This window comes from Melospiza georgiana, chromosome 8, assembly GCF_028018845.1.
Source record: "Melospiza georgiana isolate bMelGeo1 chromosome 8, bMelGeo1.pri, whole genome shotgun sequence".
NCBI classification, from domain to species: Eukaryota; Metazoa; Chordata; class Aves; order Passeriformes; family Passerellidae; genus Melospiza; species Melospiza georgiana.
The window spans coordinates 33,271,878-33,296,136 of NC_080437.1; the positions used below are offsets into that span (position 1 = coordinate 33,271,878).

Genomic DNA, 24,259 nt, shown 5'->3' on the forward strand with positions numbered 1-24,259 from the left:
CTTCCAGTCCCTTCCAGCCTATTTCCCTGACTGTTTGTGCCCATCCTCTCTCTCCCAGCCTATTTCCCTGACTGTTTTGTGCCCATGCCCTCTCTCCCAAAGCTCCCTACGTCCACCTGGTGAACGGAAGGCACCGGTGTGAAGGTCGCGTTGAGATCTACTACCGGGGACGGTCGGGGACAGTGTGTGATGACTTCTGGGACCTCCCTGACGCCCAGGTTGTGTGCAGGCAGCTGGGCTGTGGCAGGGCCATTGCAGCTCTGGGAAGTGCCTACTTCGGGCAGGGCTCGGGTGACATCGTGCTGGACAACGTGAGGTGCAGTGGAAATGAGGCGTCCTTGCTGCGCTGCAACCACACAGGGTGGAGGATCCACAACTGCGCCCACTACGAAGACGCTTCAGTTGTCTGTTCAGGTAGTCCCACACTTTTTCACCCCCAAATCCTGTCCTTTCATTCCACTGACCCTGCAGAACCAGCATGGATTTGCGTTGTCATCTTATGGAAGGGGTCCCATACTGTTGTCTCCCTATCACAAAAGTTTCACACCTTCCTGGTGTTTCTCATGGGCATCTCCTCAGAGCTCTGACTCTTTCTCCTTCACAAAGCAACGACCAGACTCCAGTTCCCCTCTCAACCAGCCACCCCACTCTTTTATAGCACTCTTCTTCTCATTGCTTAGAGCTGTGGCCTGTTAAAGACAGGCCTGCTCCTAATCCTTGATAATTGGCCCAGCTGCAACTCCTTAGGAGTAAGATTACTTTGTACACTATCATTATTTTCTTATATTCTATCCCCATACAGATTTGTGTTTTTCTCATTATGTAAAACCTCTGCTTGCTCATCCATGCAAAGCAATTAAAAACCGCAAGGATCAGATATACATTGCAGATACACAAGGACAATTATTCCATCTAATCACCTGGCAGTGGCAATAAGGAAACAGTTCAAAATTAGAGGCAAAGCTATGTCTGATCAGCAAAGTTTATCAAGGAGGAATGGGGTTAGCTGAATTCTTAATGGATTTGTTATGGGCAATAATAATTTCATAATCACAGCTCAGATTGTCATAGCTCACAATTCACTTTGGATTGTTTCCATATTTTTCAAGTCATTTAGGTCCATTAATGCCTTTTTCCTTTGCAAATACCCATCCAATTTGAGTATCTTTCACCTCGCTGTGTCCATTTTACTTTCCCATTACTTTTTAGGAGAATTTATTTGTATCTTATTTTCTCATGTATTAACAACTGATCATCAATAACCAAGCATTGCTGATGACAATAGACTGTTCAGGTGTTTTGTATCGATATTGCAGTTTTCCATGTTTCCTTGGAGAGTAAGAGCCTGGAGAGCTGAATCCATGCTGGAAGGAAGTGCTAGCTACACCAGTGTTTTTCCCTTAGAAGAAAAGAATAAAAATTTCTACCAGACCTGTGAACACATCACACAGACCCTTTTTAAATGCCATTTATTTCTTGCCTGCATTCATAGCTCCAGTGCCTTCTACAGGCTGAATGTATTCAACAGATGATTCAGTCCACTCCTGCCCTTGCACCAAGCACCATCCAAGACCACTGCCCAGGCTGTTCCAGGGGATGTCCTGATCCTCTGCAGAAGGGCATTCACAATGGGGAGAGGCCCGAGCCCTGCTGCTGCCAGCAGCCCCACAGCTCCCCCCTCCATGCTAGGAGCCTGTGGAGTCTCAGGCTGAGCCTGGGCTGTGGAGTCCAGGGGCTGGGAGCAGATGCCACCCTGAACCTTACCCTGCTGACCATCTGGAAATACCGCTTCCAATAAAAAATTTAAATTGGCTGTTACCCACCTCCATTCTCTCCAGTGACCCCAAATAAGAAAGACCATGCCATAAGAGTAATTGCTCTTGATTTCACTTCATCCTTGAGGGTCTGGGCTTGTAGCTACCACACAGACATATCCATTGCACAGTGCTCATGTGTGGGGTGTTTTTCTTTTTTGTTTTTTTCACAGAGGAGTCTGATTCAAAACCAATGTCTACAGCAGATTCAGCACTGGGGACAGCCTCCACAGTATGGACAACACCCATAGAACCAATGATGTCTCTAAGAGAGACATCAATGCCAGCATCAAGAGTCTTCACAAATGAGATGACATCCCCTGAGGAGATGGTCACAACTGGATTAACCACCAGCACAGAGGAGGTACGTTTTGCGGAGATGATCAAAACTCCACAACTTTTGTGAAAGTTGTAAAGCTGGTATGTTTATTACAGCGCTGGACGCATGTGGGAATCGTTCTCCTAAAATGACATGCGTACTTCTGGGAACTTCAGGTCTCTTTTATCCCCCTCTCAAATACATATGCATCCAGTTTCACAATAGGTTCATGCATATTCATTTTTATGAATTTTGTGTGGCATTTGCCACTAGTTTTTCTTTATCAGAAAGAATTTCTAGGTCAGGTGGACCTGCTCTCACAGCAGTCTCTCTGTCTCTCTTTATCACTCTCTATCTCTTCCCCCTTATCTCTGTCCTTCTAGAAAAACTAGGCTTTTGCAGTTAGGCTAAATAGCTATGTTTTCTAACTACAAACTTAACTCAAAAATGTACATTTCACCTAAATCAAAATGGGTTTCTACTCTGGAAAATTTCCACTCTACCTCACGTGACAACCCCATTTCAGACAACCGCCATGGTGACATCATCCCCCACAGCAGAGGAATCCTTCCTAGAGCAGACGGTCACCTCAGTGCCAATGACAACCCTAGCAGTCACACCCAACCCATGGCAAACAACCATGAGAGGGATGTCTGCTCTACCAGAGACAGAAGTGCCATCCTCTGCCCCACCACTGCCGTACTCACTGCCTGATATGATCAGCACAGTGGAGGAGAGCACAACAGGTAACCCTGTTCACTGTCACTCACTGTTCTCTTTAGTACCCCTGGTCTTCCTTCCCAGACCTGACTGCACTGCAGATAGACTCCCAAAATGACAGGAGAGAGTTCTCCCATTATTTGTCCAGCTCTGCTTTTCATGTCCATTGCCATTGCACTAATGACCTCCTTAGCAGGAGCATCCAGCCCAACATACTCGACCAGCGCACCGCCACCCACCAGCCCACCAGAGACGCCCACCTCAGCAGAGACGTCCACCTCAGCAGTGATGCCCACTTCAGTAGTGATGCCCACCTCAGCAGAGATGTCCACCTCAGCAGAGACGTCCACCCCAGCAGAGATGCCCAGCTCACCAGAGACAACCACATTCACAAGGATGACAACCTCACCCTTGTTGGGCACCTCAGAGAAAATAGCTATGAGGCCAGAGGAGAACACACCAGGTAACCCTGTCATCTCTCACTCATAGGTCTCCAAAGTGCTCCTGATGTCTTTACTGAGTGACCCTAACCCCTGGTACATGTCCCACTGGTGGATTGGTACTTTCTGTTGCTTGGTGAGCTGAGCATATGCCAAGAAAAAGCCCTGTTTGCACAAAGAGAGCACAGCAGACTCTCCTGGCCTGCAGGAATAGGGTTTCAGAGAGGTGGCAAAGAGCAGGACAGAGGGGTGACTGAGCTGGGAGGCTGGGGAAGGACTCAGGGCATTTTGGGCTGGTGTCTCTATGGGAAATGACTGGGCAGAGCTTCACCCTGTCAACCAGCATTAATGATCCATCCTTGCCTGTCATACCAAATGCTGTGGACACTGTAAGAATTACCTCCCTAGCAGGGATACCCATGATAGAGCAGAAGATAAAGGAAACAACCTTCATAGCACAGACGACAACCTCAGCAGAGACAGCCACCTCAGCAGAGATGACCACCTCAGCAGAGACAATCGCCTCAGCAGAGATGGTGACTTCAGAAGGTATTCCAAGAGGGGAAAGCAGCACACCAGGTAACCCTGTCCACTCTCACTCACTGTTCAGTGTGTGAAACAGCAAAGTCAAAACAGTGATTTCAGATGAGTGAAAGAGATGACAGATCCTCTGCAGGATGTTGTAGGAATCACAGGACAGGGGCTCCTAGAAAACAGGCTGCACTCATTTGCATGACGTTGTGATGACTCTGTATGGAACATTTGTCATTGATACCAAATTCTTCCTTGCAGCCACAACTCCAGCACCCATCTCATCCTCACCATACTCCACAGGTAACTCCAGCCCCCCAGCCCCCTGCCTGGCCTTGCAGCAGCCCCGTTGCAGTGGCCCATGTGGGCAGAGAAGAGAGCTGGGCTGCTGTGAGCTCATCCTTGTCCCCGTGCCGTGTGCCAGGGCCCGGCGTGCGGCTGTCGGGCGGCAGGAACGGCTGCGAGGGCCGCGTGGAGCTGTACGACGGCAGCACCTGGGGCACCGTGTGTGACGACCAGTGGGACCTGAGGGATGCCCAGGTGCTGTGCCAGCAGCTGGGCTGTGGCCAGGCCCTGGCTGCGCTGGACACTGCTCACTTTGGCCCGGGCTCCGGCCACATCTTCCTGGACGACGTGCAGTGCCGCGGGGACGAGCCCTCCCTGCAGATGTGCCGGCACAGCGGCTGGGGCATGCACAACTGCAGGCACGTGGAGGATGCCAGTGTCATCTGTGCAGGTGGGTAGCCAGCAGAGACCATCAGCTCTCCAGCAGCTCACACTGGATGGGTTCTGGTGTCCTCCATGGGAAGCAGCCATGCAGATCCAGGGCAGAGATGAGAGTCTGGGGTTTTCTGCTGCCTGATGCTGAAATACGTGTCATGCAAAATCCCCATTTTTGCACAGAGAGGTCAGAACAGGCTCTCCAGTCTCACAGGTGTAGGTGCTCCATGTGGTTGCAAAGAGTAGGTTGGTGGGATCATGGCATAGGCTGTACCAGGGACGTGACAGGTTGGTGTCTGGATGGGTCAGTGGCAGGAGTTCCATGCCCTTTCATCCCTTTATTCCTTGAGTCTAGCTTTTCCAAGTCCATATCCATGCCCATGTCTGTGCCATGTCCATGCCCATGTCTGTGCCATGCCCATGGCCATGTCCATGTCCATGTCCATCCTCTGCCACAAGTTTGCTGCCTTTAGTACTCTTTCATTCACTCCCTCTTGTTCCTTGCAGGTGCCAATCCAACCCCTCCTGCTCAATGGCCGTACACAACAGGTAATTCCTTCCCAGCCAGCATATTTCCAGTTTTATAGTGGCACAAGAGGAGAAGAGAGAAGAAGGAGAAGAGAGTGGGCCTGCTGGGCTGAGCCTGCTCACTGCAATGCTGCTGGTCCCTTCTGCCCATGGCAAAGGGTTTTGTCATTTGAGGGCTTCTGCCAGAGGGGATCTGAGCCTCAGCAGAACGGCAGCTGCGGTGGTGCTGAGTCCAAGCCCTGGTCTGCCAGACACTCCATGGCTCCTGGCTGTGGGGCAGCAAGTACCAATGGGATGGGGGCAATCCCTTCCCTCAAGCCCACATGCTTGCCAGCCCAGCCCAAGACACAGGTATCTGTCCTGAGGCCAGGTCAGGGCTGTTGCTGTTCAGCCATCAAGCAAAGGTGGCCAGTTCCTTGTGGACGGTCTGCCAGGGCCCATAGCCACAAACCCCTGCAAGGTGTATGAGTGGTATGGGGGAATGTCACATGATCTTGGCGTGCAAAAATAGCTTTTTGGCAAATGCCCCATGCCCCCAGCAGCTCCCAGGACCCCCAGGCTGTTCTCATGGGGTTCCCCATATTGTAATACATGCTGCTCTGCAGCACCAGTACTCTACACTGAAGAAGGGCTGTAGTCTCGTTTCTTACAAAGAGTTGGGTTCTCAGGGTTTGCAGGTTTTTTTGTGTTAAGGTGTTACTCTTATACTCCTTCAATTATTAAAACTCAGATTGGAAATTGAGGTATGAAAATGCTGCCAGTCTCCCAAACATGGTACCAAAAGCACGTGAGACCATTGGGATTGTGTGGCACAGCTTTGCCTTGCTCATTATGCATCAGCCTTCCATGCACTGGGAGTCTTTGCTCTCTCACACCCCTTCCTTGGCCTCTTTAGGTTTGCTCACCTCAAATCAAAGTCACTGCGGCCAAATCTCCAAAACAGCAGGGGAGGTGGGGGCTGTGGGTGCTGAGGTGTTGGAAACCTGATGTTGTTGTGCCTCGTGCCGTGTGCCAGGGCCCAGCGTGCGGCTGTCGGGCGGCAGGAACGGCTGCGAGGGCCGCGTGGAGCTGTACGACGGCAGCACCTGGGGCACCGTGTGTGACGACCAGTGGGACATGCAGGATGCCCAGGTGCTGTGCCAGCAGCTGGGCTGTGGAGAGCCCCTGGATGCCCCACAAAATGCTCACTTTGGCCCGGGCTCCGGCCGCATCTTCCTGGACGACGTGCAGTGCCGCGGGGACGAGCCCTCCCTGCAGATGTGCCGGCACAGCGGCTGGGGCGTGCACAACTGCGGGCACGTGGAGGATGCCAGTGTCATCTGTGCAGGTGAGTGGCCTTCTGCATATCACTCCAAGTGTGTTCCGTGTTCTCTGGGAACAGCCAAGCTGAGCTCCCCCAGTAGGGCCAAGGCAGAGGCTGCCACCAGGGATCTTTTGCCACTAGGAGCTGAATCCTGTGTGATGCAAAAGACACATTTCTACACAGAGAAGGCACACTGGATACTCAACACTTCCTGCTTTAGAGGATAAAGGAGGGGGCAAATTGTTCCTTGGGGAAGATGGGGCAGGACTGGGGACAGGTCTGGCTAGTATAGGAATGGAGGGAAAGGCAGGACCCAAGCTCTGTTCCCCCTTTATTCCTACAGCCTGAATTTTGATGTCCATGTTCATGACCATGTCCACATCCAAGTCCATACACTGTCACAAGCCTCACTATGCTTTTGTTCACTCCCTCTTCTTCTTTGCAGCTGCCAATCCAACCACTCCTTCTCAGTGGCCCCTCACAACAGGTAGGTCCTGCTCACCCAGGTTATGCCCAGTTTCAAAGTGATGCCCAGCCTGGCACTAGATGAGAAAAGGGGAGTCCAACAGTGCCGATCCTGCTCAGTGCAAGGCTGCTGATCCCTTTGGCCCATGACAACTCCAGAGTGCTTGAAGGGTCCCCATCAGGGTTGGTTTGCTAGCAAGGGGTTGCAAAGAGTTTTTCTGGAAATGCCTCAGTGAATCCATGACTTCTGCAACCAGGCAGCTCCAACAGGACACCAAAAGGTCCCTGGATAGGGCTAGAATGGCTGTCTGTATGCCTAGAGTCTACCCTCAGTCACAAAACACCCCAATCCCCTTTGGCTCTGCACTACTCCACCTCATGGCCACTGTGGCAAAATCTGAAGAGCAGTTGGGAAGTTCGGGGCTACGGGTGCAGAGCTGGTGTAAACCTGTCCTTGTCCTTGTCCCCGTGCCGTGTGCCAGGGCCCGGCGTGCGGCTGTCGGGCGGCAGGAACGGCTGCGAGGGCCGCGTGGAGCTGTACGACGGCAGTACCTGGGGCACCGTGTGTGACGACCAGTGGGACCTGCAGGATGCCCAGGTGGTCTGCCAGCAGCTGGGATGTGGCCAGGCCCTGGATGCCCCACGCAACGCTCGCTTTGGCCCGGGCTCTGGCCGCATCTTCCTGGATGACATGCAGTGCCGTGGGGACGAGCCCTCCCTGCAGATGTGCCGGCACAACGGCTGGGGCGTGCACAACTGCGGGCACGTGGAGGATGCCAGTGTCATCTGTGCAGGTGAGTGGCCAGCAGGGAACTCTGGATCTTGGGCATATCATTCTAACAGGGTTTGGGATCAGGCCGGGGCAGAGGTGAGGCTGGGCTCTTCTGCGGCCTAGGACTCAAGCCCATGCCATCCAAAATCCCCATTCTTGCACAGACAGGGGGAACAGCAGGATCTCCACAATTCCTGCTGTTGGCATCCACTGATGAGGTAAAGCTGTGAATTGAGGGCTCATTCTTTATGGAGAATGGGACAGGACTGGGGACAGGTCAGGCTGGTGCCAGCATGGGGGAAAGGAAGGAAAGAGCTCCACCCTCTCGCCTGGCATTAGGCCTCCTGCTCTGCTTTTCAGGGCCATTGAACTCATCACATCCTCAACTTACAGAGACACCCACCCCTCTGGAAATTACCACCACAGCACCAGCCTCGGACTCAAGCGAGGTGTCTAGCCCAGCACTGCTGACCACCACAAGCACAGTGGCTAGCACAGCAATGAGCAGCACACCAGGTAACCCTGTCCACTCTCACTCACTGCCCTCCCCACTGCTCCTCCTCTCCCTTGTCAGAGCTCCTTGCACTGCAGGCAGTCCCCCAGCCCAGGGCCTCTCCTGTTAGGCCACCCCAAACTAAAGTGAGGATGCAAACAGAGCATGGGGAAGAGCTGGCAAATGGCACAGCTGTGCCTTGAGTCCAGAAACTTTGCAGGAATTGCTGGTTTAATGAAATTCTTTGCAGAGGGATTTTCTCTCACTGCAACCATAAGCAAAAATTTCATTTTGCCTTAACTGCCTCATGTCCAGCATGGGTAGTACCAGGGCTGTTTCCTAGACATGCTCAGGACCAGGAATGTGGATGGAGGAAAGAAAGATGCTGCTTAAAGTATTTGGACATTCAGGAGAGATTTCTGTGTGCACAGGGGTCCTGTGTGAAACAGCAAAGTCTGGATGGTGATTAGAGATGAATGAAACATCTCTGCAAGATGTAGGAATCACAGGACAGGGGCTCCTAGAAAACAGGCTGCACTCATTTGCATGACATGTGCTGATCTGTTTAGAGCATTTGTCATTGACACCAAATTCTTCCTTGCATCCGCAGCTCCAGCACCCATCTCATCCTCAACATACTCCACAGGTAACTCCAGCCCCCCAGCCCCCTGCCTGGCCTTGCAGCAGCCCCGTTGCAGTGGCCCATGTGGGCAGAGAAGAGAGCTGGGCTGCTGTGAGCTCATCCTTGTCCCCGTGCCGTGTGCCAGGGCCCGGCGTGCGGCTGTCGGGCGGCAGGAACGGCTGCGAGGGCCGCGTGGAGCTGTACGACGGCAGCACCTGGGGCACCGTGTGTGACGACCAGTGGGACCTGCAGGATGCCCAGGTGGTCTGTCAGCAGCTGGGCTGTGGCCAGGCCCTGAGAGCCCCAGGCAACGCTCGCTTTGGCCCGGGCTCCGGCCGCATCTTCCTGGACGACGTGCAGTGCCGCGGGGACGAGCCCTCCCTGCAGATGTGCCGGCACAGCGGCTGGGGCATGCACAACTGCGGGCACGTGGAGGATGCCAGTGTCATCTGTGCAGGTGAGTGGCCAGCAGAGACCATCTGAAGGGTTTTTGACTCCTCCACTGAAGGCAGGCAGGCTGAATTCTCTGGGCAGAGCTGGGGCTGAGTGATGAGGTCACAGAAAACACATTGAGAGGCTGTAGAGTGGGAAAGATGGAGCAGGACTGGGAGTACATCAGAGTGGTGTCTGAATGGGGGAAAGACTGGATGAAACTCCATGCTGTTGTCCCCTTGACATCCTACAGTCTGTGTTTTCATGTCCACATCCACATCTTCATCCATGTCCATGTCCATGTCAATGTCCGTGTCCGTGTCCTTGTCCATGTCTGTCTATGTCCATGTCCATCCATTATTACAATCCTGCTGCATTCACTGCTCATTTCTTGACTGCCTGTTTTTTGTTGCAGCCCCCCACCCAACCCCTCCTCCTCAATGGCCACTCACAACAGGTAAGTCCAGCCCACCCAGCTTAGGCCCAATTTTAAAGCCAGTCCCAACTTGGCACACTAAGTGAAGAGGGGTGTCCAACAGGGCTGATGTGGTTGGCGAAATACTGCTGTTCCCATAATCCCCTGACATCTCCAGGTTGCATGATTGTCCTCCACAGTGAATGAGACACATGCAAGGGTAGCAAAGGGTTTTTCTGCACATGAGCCAGGCTCTTGAGCATCTCTGTCCCCAGGGATCGAAATCAGGACAGTGGCAGCAAGGCCTGCCATCTGTATTCCAGCAATGTTTGCACAGTCACTGCCCTTCCCTGATCTCCCTAGATCTGCAACACCCCAGATCAAAGTCACAGAGGCAAAAATCTGTAAAACAGTAGGGGAAGTTGGGACTGTGGATGTTGGGTTGGAGAGACTCAAATAAATGCCTTGTGCCATTTGTCAGGGCCCAGCGTGCGGCTGTCGGGCGGCAGGAACGGCTGCGAGGGCCGCGTGGAGCTGTACGACGGCAGCACCTGGGGCACCGTGTGTGACGACCAGTGGGACCTGCAGGATGCCCAGGTGGTCTGTCAGCAGCTGGGCTGTGGCCAGGCCTTGAGAGCCCCAGGCAACGCTCGCTTTGGCCCGGGCTCCGGCCGCATCTTCCTGGACGACGTGCAGTGCCGCGGGGACGAGCCCTCCCTGCAGATGTGCCGGCACAGCGGCTGGGGCATGCACAACTGCGGGCACGTGGAGGATGCCAGTGTCATCTGTGCAGGTGAGTGGCCAGCAGAGACCATATGAAGGGTTTTGGGCTCCTCCACTGAAGGCAGGCCGGCTGAATTCTCTGGGCAGAGCTGGGGCTGAGTGATGAGGTCGCAGAGAACACATTGAGCAACTGTAGAGTGGGAAAGATGGAGCAGGACTGGGAGTACATCAGAGTGGTGTCTGGATGGGGGAAAGGCTGGACAGAACTCCATCCACTTGTCCTCTTTTCATCCTACAGCCTGGGTTTTCATGTCCACATCTACATCCACATGCATGTACATGTCCACATCTTTGTCCATGTCCATGCCCACATCCACGTCAATTCATTTTTACTATCCAGGTGTATTTGCTGCCCATTTGTTCACTGCCTGTTCTTTGTTGCAGCCCCCCAGCCAACTCTTCCTCCTCAATGGCTGCTCACAACAGGTAAGTCCAGCTCTCCCAGTTTAGTCCCAGTTTTATAGCCAGCCTCAATTTGGCACGATAAGAGAAGGGAGTTCAATGGGTCTGATATTAGTTAATGCAATGCTGCCATTCCCCAATTCCCCTGACGTCTCCAGGGGGCATGAATGTCCGCCACAGTGACTGGGACGCATGCACAGGTAGCATAGGGCTTTTCTGCACATGACACAGGCTCTTGAGCATCTCTGTCCCCAGGGACATCCAGCAGGGCCCTGGACAGGGCACTTGTGCCATCTCCATACGCAGGGTCTTTCCTCAGCAACTGTCCCCTTCTAGTCTTCGGAGTCTGTACCACCGCAGACCATGGTTACTGTGGCCAAATCTCCAAAACAGTAGGAGAGGTGGTGGGAACTGTGGATGCTGATTTGGAGTGACCCCAATCCCTGCCTTGTGCCATTTGTCAGGGCCCGGCGTGCGGCTGTCGGGCGGCAGGAACGGCTGCGAGGGCCGCGTGGAGCTGTACGACGGCAGCACCTGGGGCACCGTGTGTGACGACCAGTGGGACATGCAGGATGCCCAGGTGGTCTGTCAGCAGCTGGGCTGTGGCCAGGCCTTGAGAGCCCCAGGCAACGCTCGCTTTGGCCCGGGCTCTGGCCGCATCTTCCTGGACGATGTGCAGTGCCGCGGGGACGAGCCCTCCCTGCAGATGTGCCGGCACAGCGGCTGGGGCATGCACAACTGCGGGCACGTGGAGGATGCCAGTGTCATCTGTGCAGGTGAGTGGCCAGCAGAGACCATATGAAGGGTTTTGGGCTCCTCCACTGAAGGCAGGCAGGCTGAATTCTCTGGGAAGAGCTGGGGCTGAGAGATGAGGTCACAGAAAACACATTGAGAGACTGTAGATTGGGAAAGACGGAGCAGGACTGGGAGTACATCAGAGTGGTGTCTGGATGGGAGAAAGGCTGGACAGAGCTCCATCCTCTCATCCCCTTTACATCCTACAGCCTGGGTTTTCATGTCCACACCCACATCCATGTACATGTCCACATCCACATCCCCGTACATGTCCACATCCACATCCACATCTTTGTCCGCATCCATGTCCTTGTCCATGTCTGTCTATGTCCATGTCCATCCACTGTTGCAATCCTGCTGCATTCACTACCCATTTGTTCACTGCCTGTTCTTTTTGCAGCTCCCCAGCCAACCCCTCCTCCTCAATGGCCACTCACAACAGGTAAGTCCAGCCCACCCAGCTTAGGCCCAATTTTAAAGCCAGCCCCAACTTGGCACAATAAGTGAAGAGGGGTGTCCAACAGGGCTGATCTGGTTGGCGAAATACTGCTGTTCCCATATTCCCCTGACATCTCCAGGCTGCATGATTGTCCACCGCAGTGAATGAGACACATGCAAGGGTAGCAAAGGGTTTTTCTGCACATGAGCCAGGCTCTTGAGCAGCTCTGTCCCCAGGGATCAAAATCAGGACAGTGGCAGCAAGGCCAGAGGAAGTCACATCTGCCATCTGTATTCCAGCAATGTTTGCACAGTCACTGCCCTCCCCTGATCTCCCTAGATCTGCAACACCCCGGATCAAAGTCACAGAGGCAAAAATCTGTAAAACAGTAGGGGAAGTTGGGACTGTGGATGTTGGGTTGGAGAGACTCAAATAAATGCCTTGTGCCATTTGTCAGGGCCCGGCGTGCGGCTGTCGGGTGGCAGGAACGGCTGCGAGGGCCGCGTGGAGCTGTACGACGGCAGCACCTGGGGCACCGTGTGTGACGACCAGTGGGACATGAGAGATGCCCAGGTGGTCTGTCAGCAGCTGGGCTGTGGCCAGGCCCTGAGAGCCCCAAGCAACGCTCGCTTTGGCCCGGGCTCCGGCCGCATCTTCCTGGACGACGTGCAGTGCCGCGGGGACGAGTCCTCCCTGCAGATGTGCCGGCACAGCGGCTGGGGCATGCACAACTGCGGGCACGTGGAGGATGCCAGTGTCATCTGTGCAGGTGAGTGGCCAGCAGAGACCATCTGAAGGGTTTTGGATTCCTCTACAGAAGGCAGGCAGGCTGAATTCTCTGGGCAGAGCTGGGGCTGACTGATGAGGTCGCAGAAAACACATTGAGCGACTGTAGAGTGGGAAAGATGGAGCAGGACTGGGAGTACATCAGAGTGGTGTCTGGATGGGGGAAAGACTGGATGAAACTCCATGCTGTTGTCCCCTTGACATCCTACAGTCTGTGTTTTCATGTCCGCATCCACATCTTCGTCCATGTCCATGTCCATGTCAATGTCCGTGTCCGTGTCCATGTCTGTCTATGTCCATGTCCATCCATTGTTACAATCCTGCTGCATTCACTACCCATTTGTTGACTGCCTGTTCTTTGTTGCAGCTCCCCAGCCAACCCCTCCTCCTCAATGGCCACTCACAACAGGTAAGTCCAGCCCACCCAGCTTAGGCCCAATTTTAAAGCCATCCCCAACTTGGCACAATAAGTGAAGAGGGGTGTCCAACAGGGCTGATCTGGTTGGTGAAATACTGCTGTTCCCATATTCCCCTGATATCTCCAGGCTGCAAGAATGTCCCCCACAGTGAATGGGCTATGTGCACGGCTAGCATAGGGCTTATCTTCACAGGACACAGGGTCTTGAGCATCTCCATCCCCAGGGACAACCAGCAGGGCCCTGGACAGGGCACTTGTGCCATCTCCATACGCAGGGTCTTTCCTCAGTCACTGTCCTCTCCTATCTCCTAGTCAGAGTCTGCACCACCGCAGACCATGGTTACTGTGGCCAAATCTCCAAAACAGTAGGGGAGGTGGTGGGGACTGTGGATGCTGATTTGGAGTGACCCCAATCCCTGCCTTGTGCCATTTGTCAGGGCCCGGCGTGCGGCTGTCGGGTGGCAGGAACGGCTGCGAGGGCCGCGTGGAGCTGTACGACGGCAGCACCTGGGGCACCGTGTGTGACGACCAGTGGGACATGCAGGATGCCCAGGTGGTCTGTCAGCAACTGGGCTGTGGCCAGGCCTTGAGAGCCCCAGGCAACGCTCGCTTTGGCCCGGGCTCCGGCCGCATCTTCCTGGACGACGTGCAGTGCCGTGGGGACGAGCCCTCCCTGCAGATGTGCCGGCACAGCGGCTGGGGCGTGCACAACTGCGGGCACGTGGAGGATGCCAGTGTCATCTGTGCAGGTGAGTGGCCAGCAGGGAACTCTGGATCTTGGGCATATCATTCTAACAGGGTTTGGGATCAGGCCGGGGCAGAGGTGAGGCTGGGCTCTTCTGCGGCCTAGGACTCAAGCCCATGCCATCCAAAATCCCCATTCTTGCACAGACAGGGGGAACAGCAGGATCTCCACAATTCCTGCTGTTGGCATCCCTGATGAGGTAAAGCTGTGGATTGAGGGGTCATTCTTTATGGAGAATGAGGCAGGACTGGGGACAGGTCAGGCTGGTGCCAGCATGGGGGAAAGGAAGGAAAGAGCTCCACCCTCTCGCCTGGCATTAGGCCTCCTGCTCTGCTTTTCAAGGCCATTGAACTCATCACATCCTCAACTTACAGAGACACCCACCCCTCTGGAAATTACCACCACAGCACCAGCCTTGGACACAAGCGAGGTGTCCAGCCCAGCACTGCTGACCACCACAAGCACAGTGGCTAGCACAGCAATGAGCAGCACACCAGGTAACCCTGTCCACTCTCACTCACTGCCCTCCCCACTGCTCCTCCTCTCCCTTGTCAGAGCTCCTTGCACTGCAGGCAGTCCCCCAGCCCTGGGCCTCTCCTGTTAGGCCACCCCAAACTAAAGTGAGGATGCAAACAGAGCATGGGAAAGAGCTGGCAAATGGCACAGCTGTGACTTGAGTCCAGAAACTTTGCAGCCATTGCTGGTTTAATGAATCTCTTTGCACAGGGATTGCCTCTCACTGCATCCAGGAGTCAATCTGCCTTCGTCCCTTCAATTCCTGTACTAGTTGTACCAGAGTTGTTTTCTAGATATACTCTGGGTTTTGGGATATGATCAGAAGAAACTAGAATCCGGCCATTTGCAGTGCTTGCAACTGGGTCTCCCTTGGAGCTCATGGCCCTCTGTGCCTCATCTCCTGTTTTCACTTCCCTGCCTCTCTGTGGTCCCCATTTTATCACTCTGTGCCTCAAGGTGAGGCCATGTCCAGGCCCCAGTTCCTTTCTCACAAATTGCACTTCTCACATGTCTCTCTTCTTCCTTCACACCCACAGCTTCAGCGGCCACCTCAACACCTCCACCAGGTAATACTTTGCTGTGGCTCTCCTCACCTTATTTGTGATCTGTCTGTCTCCCTGTTGCACATTTCTGTAAATTTGTCTTTTGTCTCTGTGACAATATCGCTGCATGTTTGAGTGATCTTTTCCAAGCAGAATATAAAATGGATTTCATCTTTAAATGTCACATCTTGCAGCATTTATATTCAGAGGTTGTGCTCACCTTCCTACAAAGACACTTTTAGGATTACCTGTGACAAGAATTATGTCATTATTGCTGGCAGGAACACTAAAGCTTTTTGCAGCTATGTGTGTACTTAGGACTTTTCACAGCAGCCTGAAGGGCTTATTTCAGTCTGAGACCAGAAAATTGCTGTTTTCTAGAAAACTTGCAATTTTTTTACCCTCCAAAGACCTTAGGGGAATAAAGAGAAGCAGCTGAGTAACTGATGAGAGGCTGTCTGTTGAGGAAGGTGCTTCCATTTCAACTGTCATGACACCTCCCAGAATTGACCTTAACTCTAAAAAGGGGCAGAAAGCATCCAGGTGTTACCAGCCCAGCCTGAAGAGGGTAGTCTGACACCATGGATGGAAATCCACCCCTGAGGGAATTCCAAATCCAACATGAAAGCAAAAACAAATATTAGTTTTGACTCAGTTCCTATATCTACCACCTGCAGTCAGCAGGAGACCAGCTTTTCAATAACTGTGGGTGAGGCACACACAGCTCAAGTGCACTTTTTCAGAGGTTACTGTAAGTAAATTCTTTCCCATTTCTTTCTGCAGCACCTTATTTTTGTGGTGGCTCGGTCTCAGATCCCTCTGGGGTGCTGCAGAGTCCCAACTACCCTGGAAATTATCCAAACGACGCTGACTGCGTGTGGGAAATACAAGTGGAGAATAATTTCCGTGTAACGCTGACATTTAGAGATATTGTGTAAGTAAAACCTTGATTCCCTGGGCAAATATCAAAGTCAAAACTTACTTGACAAGTTTGAGATCTTATTTGAAACAATCAACCTTCCCAATTTTAAAGATAGTTCCAATGACATCCACAGGTGGAAGACCAGATCAAAATCTGGATTGATGTTGCATTTTTTACTCACCATTTTCTGCTAAAGCTGCATAAAAGCCAAATTAAATTTGTGCTGAGAAAACTTTAAATGCTGAAAGACTTTATCACATGTTAGGCAGTGAAATCAGAGTTTCTGAAACGGATTTGACAAAGTGCTGATGTTTTTCTACCAGGATGCAAAGTGGGACATGCCAGCATGACTACATTGAAGTCTATGATGGACCTCTCCACTCTTCCCCTCTTCTTGGGAGATTCTGTTCTGGCTCCTTTCCCACATACGTGTCCTCTTCAAACATGATGAGTGTTCGCTTCCACACTGATTCCAGATTCTCCTTCAGAGGCTTTCAGGCTCACTACTCCTCCATTCCAGCAGGTCACAACACCAGTAAGTTCCTGGCCAGTGTTTCCCAACAGACAAGCCTATTTATTGCTTTTGTTTGCAGAATAAATATCTGTGTAAATTTAAAGATTGTTGGAAATTGAATTGGGGAAATTGAACGATGGGTGTGAAATAGAGTGGGTTGGAGTGGGAACAGCCTGACTTCTAAATTCAGAAAAAAACTGTCTCTAATCATTACCAAATACCTAAATTCACAAATACATTGTACCTTCCTCTCCTACCAGCCATTCAGTGCTTGCCAGACTACATGCACGTAGTGGTCAGCAGAGATTACCTTCAGTCCCAGGGATACTCAGCACGGAGGGTCACCTTGAATGACAATCGCTGCAGACCGACAGTCACCTCACAGGAGGTTGTATTCAACATCCCCTACAACGGCTGTGGGACAATACAAGAGGTAAACTCCCTGTTCTGGGCACTCAATTGCATATCTAAGCTTGGCAAGACTTAGATGGAGCATGACTGTGGTGTTTGTGAGGGGTCAGGATGAGGAGAGACATGAGGAATCTGACTTCATGTTCTCAGAAAGCTGATTTACTATTTCATTATATTATATTATATTATATTATATTATATTATATTATATTATATTATATTATATTATATTACATTACATTACATTACATTACATTATATTATATTATATTATATTATATTATGTTATATTATATTATATTATTGATATGATACGATATGATATGATATTAAAGAATGCTATACTAAAACTATACTAAAGAAAGGAAAGGATACAGACAGAAGGCTTAACAAGAATGAATAATAAAAACTCGTGACTGACTCCTCAGAGTCTGACACAGCTGATGGTGATTGGTCATTAAGTAAAAGCAATTCACGTGTTTGGATAAACAATGTCCAGACCACATTCCAGAGCAGCAAACACAGGAGGAGCTGAGGCTTCTCATCTTCCCAGGAGAAGAAGTCCTGGCGAAGGGATTTTTCAGGAAATATGACAGTGACACATGACAAAAACACAATTCCTGATTTGAAATTGCATCGTTAAACAGGAGAACAACGACACAATCAACTACTCCAACACCATCAGGGTGGCATCTTCCGGGTACATAATCAAGAGGAAGAAGAACATCAACTTGCACGTCAGCTGCAAAATGCTGAGGAAGAGCTGGCAGCAGGTGGTGTACGCCGCTGAGGACACCGTGGATGTGGACGTGTACCAGTTTGGGAGATACAACATGAACATCACCTTCTACGAGTCCCCGGCGTTCCGGCGCCAAGTGCGCGCCTCTCCCTACTACATCGGCCTCAACCAAAACCTCTACCTGCAAGCCTGTCTCCACAGCTCGGACCCAAACCTGAAGGTGGTCGTGGACACGTGTGTGGCAGCGCCTGACCCCCGGGATTTTAACACGCTGGCCTATTACTTAGTCAGGAATGGGTAAGAGCTGTCTTCAAAGCTAGAAGCACACCCATCATCCACATTTATTTAAAATAATACAGCCAATCTGAATGGGGTTAGAACTCCCTGTCAATAGACTGAGAAAAGTGGTCTTTGATTTTTTTTTATTTTTGCAGTATGAACTTGGAAATAAGAAATTATATTTAGACCTTACTTTCATTTCACTTATTCCGTCTTTGTCCTGTGAACAAAATTTGAAGTAGTGGGAGAAAAGTGGACACAGTGAAAACTGGCAGTAGGATTTGTCATCCTAGGAGTTAAATATTTTAGTAAAGCCAGGTCAAGCACTAGACTAATTTTTTATGCCTTGTATAACACCGACATTAACAACTGTCTGTTGTTCCCTCTTCATCACTTAAAGTGTCCTTCTCTTGGATAAAGAAGAAGAGTTGCCAACACTCCAGCTGCTTCACAGTGCTTTAAAATATATTTTTTATCTTTTTATTTTATATATTTCTATCTTTTTAAAGTCTATACTATGCTATGAATGTTACATTTTTATCCCACTGCTTTCCTAGTACCCAACTATGACATAATTCAGTTTTAATCTGAATTTCGCGGGAATTTATCATAATAAATCAAATAATTTGAATTTAATTTTACAGAAATGCGCATGTGCGTGTCCATGAAGACTAATCCCCTTCTTTTGCTCCTTTTTAGGTGTCCTAGAGATTCTTCCTATGCCACCTACTACTCCCCTTCCAGCCACTTTGCTCGGTTCAAGTTCAACGCCTTCGAGTTCATGAGCCGGCACCCGTCGGTGTACCTCAAGTGCCAGATGCTGGTCTGCAGGCTCGGGGACTACTCCTCCCACTGCTACAGGGGCTGCAGCTCCAGGCCCAAGAGGGACGCCAGCCCTGCTGAGGAACAAGTGGAAGTGGTGGTTGGGCCCCTCCAGCTCCGAGGAGGGGATGCTCCCAGTGAGAGCACTGGGAAAGATGAATAAATTTCTCTCACGTTTGCTCCAGTGTGACCAACGGGCTCCAAGAAAAGCCACAGCTCTGTCATGTCTCACTGAAATCTGCTTTTGCCAACTTTGACATAAAAAGGAAGAGATCCACACCTTGCAAGCTTCTGCTTTCACCCACGTTTTAAAAAGTCTAACTTCCCTGGCTGCTCCAAAGGAGAGTTCCCTGTAATCTTTTTAGTGCTGTAACTCCTTGAATTGTGCTAATTAGCTCCAGTCTGATTGTGGATTTGGGGATATGGTTTCTTGGTGGACCTATCTGTGCTAGTTTAATGGTAGGACTCAATAACCTTAAAGGTCTTTTCTAACCTAAATGAGCCCATGATCCCATGACAGCAAACTCCCAGCCTTCTTGAGAAATATTTCATTTCCTCAGTTGTGTTCTGCTTATGAAGTTTGTTCAGTTGAGTTGTCATCCCTGCTAATGTGAAGCCTGTCCAAATAGTTGAAAGCAATGAATCTGTGAGTTTGCTTATTTCTGACTTCGATCTGGGAGCCATCCCTTTAGAACTGGAGCTTTTTGTGCCTTGACCTTCAATACATTGAGATCAAACCCCAGAAATTTCACTCATAGGGCTGGGCTCTTCTAGCAACAAGAATTGTGGCTACACAATATTCTAATTACTCTGAATATTGCTTTTAGTCCTATATTTCTCATTGAAACAATGATGGGTCTGGGTTTATTTGTAAAATGCAGAGATTTCCAAGCTAAAATTAATCTTTTCTGTGAGCAGTGTAATTTATAATCAAAGGAGGGAATATTTACAAAGCAATAAATCTGTTTTGTCTCTCAAATTAATGTCTCTGTGCTTAAAATACAAATGTTTTACTGTGTTGAAGAGTGTGGTCTGTTTGATTAAAAATTCCAAGTGATGGTCTGAGCCTCTGCTTCTGAAACACTACACAGGGAACTTCTAGATATCTTAATATAAAAATTACTTCAATATATTAAAATATAATTATAAATATTATAAATATTAGATAATATAAAGTATATTAAATATATCATTATATTATGTGTAATGTTATAAATATTATAATTATTAAAATTATAAATATTTCAATATCTTACCCCTGCTGCTGACAATTCCCTCGCACCAGTGGTTGGTGCTGTCACCCTCCTGGCAGCTGTTGTTTCTGTTCCTGATGGTTTTCCTGCCAGGCTGGCACTGAAGGAGCTGCTTTCACATGGCGCAATGTCAGAGCAAAGGTCAGCATCACTCACTGGATGGATGCAGGGCAAACCTTACATTTTATCAGCCACCAAAATTCCTCACTGATGACAGACTCACATGTGCCATTTGTGGGAAGCTGTGATATCTTTATCTTCAATAAATTCTGCTGCAATGCCTTAGAACAGCTTTGTAATCCTAACACCCCTTAAAGGATTAAGAAACAATTTCAACTTTCACGTCACGAGTAGTTTAGCACAATTATTTTATCATTTTCCTCCTCTTTAATTCTCCTCTCACATCATTCTAAAACCATTTATCTAATGCCTCAAAATTTTGTGAGCTGGAGTGAAAAGGTGAGTGAGGCATCAAGAAATATTTCAAGGTTTATTGAAAGGAAGGAAGATTTAATTTGATGAGAATGGATCATCTCTGGAAAGGAAATGTAAAAATTGATCTTACCACAGCAACTGGATTTGTGGCTATATAATATTCTAATTATTTTGAGCATTGATTAATATCTTTTCCACTAAGTTTTAGCTTCTCTAGATTGAATAAATTCAAATTCAAAATACACTGAGCTGTTAAAGATGTGTTGTTTGCAATCTTTTAGGCTGAAACACACAATCTATTCTAAAGGCTTGTTATATCAATTTTTAGCCTTCCATTAACACACACCCTAAACCAGGCAAAACCACAAATGTCATCCAAGAGATTGAATCCCAGCCAGGAGCCTTTTCAGCTCTCACCCAAATGTCAAGAGGTGAAAGACATTTCAAATCTTCTTTCCAGAAGGAAGAGTTTTGTTCAATTTTTATTACTTTTGGTTGCTGATCACAAAACTATTTAATTTGTTTTCTCCTCCATGGCTGTATGCTTCGCAGTTGTGAGGAGTTTGGCTTCTCAGGACTTACCCAGCCTTTCAGAATGCCTTGTGCACATTTATAAATCAGACTGAAATATGCTGGAAATGCAAACAGCCAAATGCCACATAAACATTTATCACTGATGCATGAAAACATGAAAAGCAAGACCTGGGATTTCTTGCCTTTCATGTCCCAGTTAAAAAATACAAGGAATTAAAGCCAAAAAGTAAGCTAAAATTGTTTATTTGGCCTTTTGTTTTGGTTTTTTGTTTGGTCTGTAGGGGATCAGTTATGCCAATCTTCCAGTGAAGGCAAACACAAGGGTGTCAAGAACCAGGAGCACGTGAAGGACCCTTCTTTTGCTCTTTAAATCAATTTTCTGGGGGCTGCTTATTTCTGTCACCTGCTCTGCCCTCAGACAAGACACACCAACCATCACTTGGCAGCTTTTTCCTTTGAACAACTGTCTGACTTTGGTTTTGGGTTATTTTATTTCCTCCTGGTGTGTCTGCCACGGCTCAGCCATGTGCTTGTTCACCCAGCACTCAACCCATCATCTCAGCACCAACAATAAATATTTTGTTTGCAGCACCATGAGAAAATCCCTTAGAAGTGTCAACCCAATGACAGAATCACACCCTGCACTGCTTCTGGCTGGGGCAGTTAATTTTCTGCCTAGCAGCTGGTACAGTGCCTTGTTTGGATTGAGGATGAGAATAATGTTGAGAAGACACTGATGGTTCTGAGCCATGCACACTCAATCAAGGATTTGTCAGCTCCTTGTACTGCCCTGCCAGTGAGGAGGCTGGGGAGCCCAAGACTTTGTTTTATTTTATTTTATTTTATTTTATTTTATTTTATTTTATTTTATTTTATTTTATTTTATTTTGTTTTATTTTATTTTATTTTATTTTATTTTATTTTGTTTTATTTTATTTTGTTTTATTTTATTTTATTTTATTTTATTTTATTTTATTTTATTTTATTTTATTTTATTTTATTTTATTTTATTTTATATTTTCTTTTTCCCCAACTGTCTCCCCCATCCCACCGGGAGAGGGGAATGAGCAAACAGCTGAAAGTGCTCAGAGCTCTGACAAAACTGCACATCCCTGAGAAATTCCCCTCAAGGTTTCTTTAACGGGAAGAGAAGGGATCAAAAGCAATTTGATTTGAAATGCATGTGTATTTTTTAGTAAATAATTGCATGGTGTCTTTGAATTCCTGACTTCATGCTGTTCCCAGTACCACCAAGGCACCTATTTGGCCAGAACAGGGACTGGAGCAAAGCTCACAAACAAAGTCCTTGTTTGCTTGTTTGTATGCTGGATTTCCTGTCCTGTTTATCCTTCCATTCTAATTTTGGAGAATGAAGCAGATCATTCAGCTCTGTAGCCCTCCTTCCCAGGAACCCACCACAAAAATATTTATAACGGGGTATAAATAAACACGGTTTTGTTTCTGCATCTCATAGCCAGCAAGTAGATTCCATTTTTTATTTGTTAATAACAAATCCTCACATAGGTTGAGATTTCAAAACCCAGGTAGGGTTTGCAGGGTATGGGTAAGGAACACCATTTTTCTGGTTTTCATTACTTTCTCTCCGTGCTTTGCCAGGGAATGCCACAGACATGCATTGACATCAAGCTGAATTCAGCAGCTGAGCACAACCTTCTGCTCCCAGCTCTGCCCATGGGGTCCTTTACTGCCCAAGCCCCACTGTTTGCACCAAATTCCAATTATATAACTAAAGGAATATACTCTGGAGATCATTTCACTCAACAGATAATTTTATTTTCTTAGCAAACTCCATCAGACTCACCAAGTCACAACCAAGCTTTTTTAACTGGATTGCACTAGAATCTCCCTATGGCATTTTTAAAAATTTTGGCTCTTTTTATCTAGATGGCAAAATCTAAGGAGACATTAAAATTCACGCAGCAGCTTGTGAAGGTTGGGAGATCTTCTCTCTCAGACTCAGGACACAAGAAGTTTATTTTAATGAAACCTCTCCTGGCTGAGGAAAGTCATCAGTGGCTGTGTCACTGGAGTGAGAGCTGTTTCCATTTCCTAGAATAACACCTGGAGCACCTCTTTTGCCCTGAATCACCATCCAACCAAATTTTCTCTTCTTTTTCTTTTTGTGAAATAAGTGGATTAGTCACAGGGTGTAATGTAGACATTAATTGTCCTGCTGCTGTTCTAAAGAGCCTGCCAAGTCTAATGACTGTCACTTTGTTTCTTCCTGTATTTTTCTCATCATTTCAGAGATGTGGACTCTTCTGTTTCCTCCCAGTGGCTGACTAGTGATGTTGAGATATTTTGGAAGCATTTGGCATTAATTTTCACCTTCTATTGCTAAGCCTGGATTCAAGCAGAGCTTTGTTGCACGAGATATGATGAAAATCAAGCTGTGTTCATGTGAGGGCTCTGTGCCTCCAGACAAAGGTGTTTCTTTTCCAACCTCAGTGATTCCATGACTGTTTGGCCAAGCCAAACCTTCTATCCCAAATGCTGGGTGTTGATATCGCTAGTTCAGGCTCAGAAATCCAAATTTTGGATTTCTGCTGCTTCAGTTTCCCTTGGAGGTCCCGGGCAGCGTCGGTTTGAGGAGCAGCACTCTGAGCAAGCAGAGCAAACACTTGATCTGAGCCTTGCCAGCCTGAGACAAGCCCTCTTTGTTCCAGGAGCTGCCTGGGTTTTGCTAAGGAATGCTTTGTTGGGGAGGACAAGAGGGCTGCTCCCTGCCAGCACCGCGAGGATCCGTCCGGGCCAAGGCAGCGGTGTCACAGCTGAGGGGACAGAAACCAAGCTGGGGATTAACTGTTTGAAACACAGGCTAGAATCACAGAATCACAGAAGTTCAAGGCTGGAAGAGACCTATAAGATCATCAAGTCCAGCCCATGTTCTAACTATTCAACTAGATCACGGCAGCAAGTGCCACATACAGTCTTTTTTTAATCTGGGCAGTCTTGGGGGGCTCCTGGCATTGCAACTCAGATTGGAAACCTTTCAGAGCATTTCAAGCAGTGCCACTCAGAGTCCACCCTGCTGTATTACCACCACGCTGCTTTAGTCACCTGTAGCCTCCTTTAACCAACTCTGTTTGCTCTCTACCAAGGCTTGGGAGGAACAACAAAATCAATCCCGAGGCACATTCTGCCCTCACAGAACCAGCAAACTGTCACACAGGAGACTTTTCCTGAACTTAAGGTTCTAATCTCACATATCTCACCTTGACAAAGCTTTTATTGAACACCTGAGGGTCATTTATTTGAGCGAGAAAACCAGGATAAGCCAAATGCAAAGGTTCAGACACACGACTCCTTTGCAGCTTAGGGACAGAAAG

At 48.9% G+C, this 24,259-nt stretch overlaps 1 protein-coding gene across 1 annotated transcript in view; it reads left to right on the forward strand.

Annotated features, from left to right (window-relative positions):
- Positions 1 to 24,259, forward strand: part of DMBT1 (deleted in malignant brain tumors 1) — a 96,850-nt gene that overhangs the window by 63,932 nt on the left and 8,659 nt on the right. Inside the window, exons 64-83 of the mRNA XM_058029701.1 lie at positions 103 to 414; positions 1,988 to 2,178; positions 2,916 to 3,316; positions 4,166 to 4,560; positions 6,088 to 6,399; positions 6,821 to 6,862; positions 7,323 to 7,634; positions 7,736 to 7,830; positions 8,752 to 9,184; positions 10,023 to 10,367; positions 11,224 to 11,535; positions 12,451 to 12,762; positions 13,147 to 13,188; positions 13,635 to 13,946; positions 14,995 to 15,024; positions 15,784 to 15,934; positions 16,246 to 16,457; positions 16,697 to 16,869; positions 17,495 to 17,883; positions 18,565 to 18,824. Coding sequence (XP_057885684.1) covers positions 103 to 414; positions 1,988 to 2,178; positions 2,916 to 3,316; positions 4,166 to 4,560; positions 6,088 to 6,399; positions 6,821 to 6,862; positions 7,323 to 7,634; positions 7,736 to 7,830; positions 8,752 to 9,184; positions 10,023 to 10,367; positions 11,224 to 11,535; positions 12,451 to 12,762; positions 13,147 to 13,188; positions 13,635 to 13,946; positions 14,995 to 15,024; positions 15,784 to 15,934; positions 16,246 to 16,457; positions 16,697 to 16,869; positions 17,495 to 17,883; positions 18,565 to 18,824 — 5,031 coding nt within the window. The remainder of the gene's footprint in view (positions 1 to 102; positions 415 to 1,987; positions 2,179 to 2,915; positions 3,317 to 4,165; positions 4,561 to 6,087; positions 6,400 to 6,820; positions 6,863 to 7,322; positions 7,635 to 7,735; positions 7,831 to 8,751; positions 9,185 to 10,022; positions 10,368 to 11,223; positions 11,536 to 12,450; positions 12,763 to 13,146; positions 13,189 to 13,634; positions 13,947 to 14,994; positions 15,025 to 15,783; positions 15,935 to 16,245; positions 16,458 to 16,696; positions 16,870 to 17,494; positions 17,884 to 18,564; positions 18,825 to 24,259) is intronic.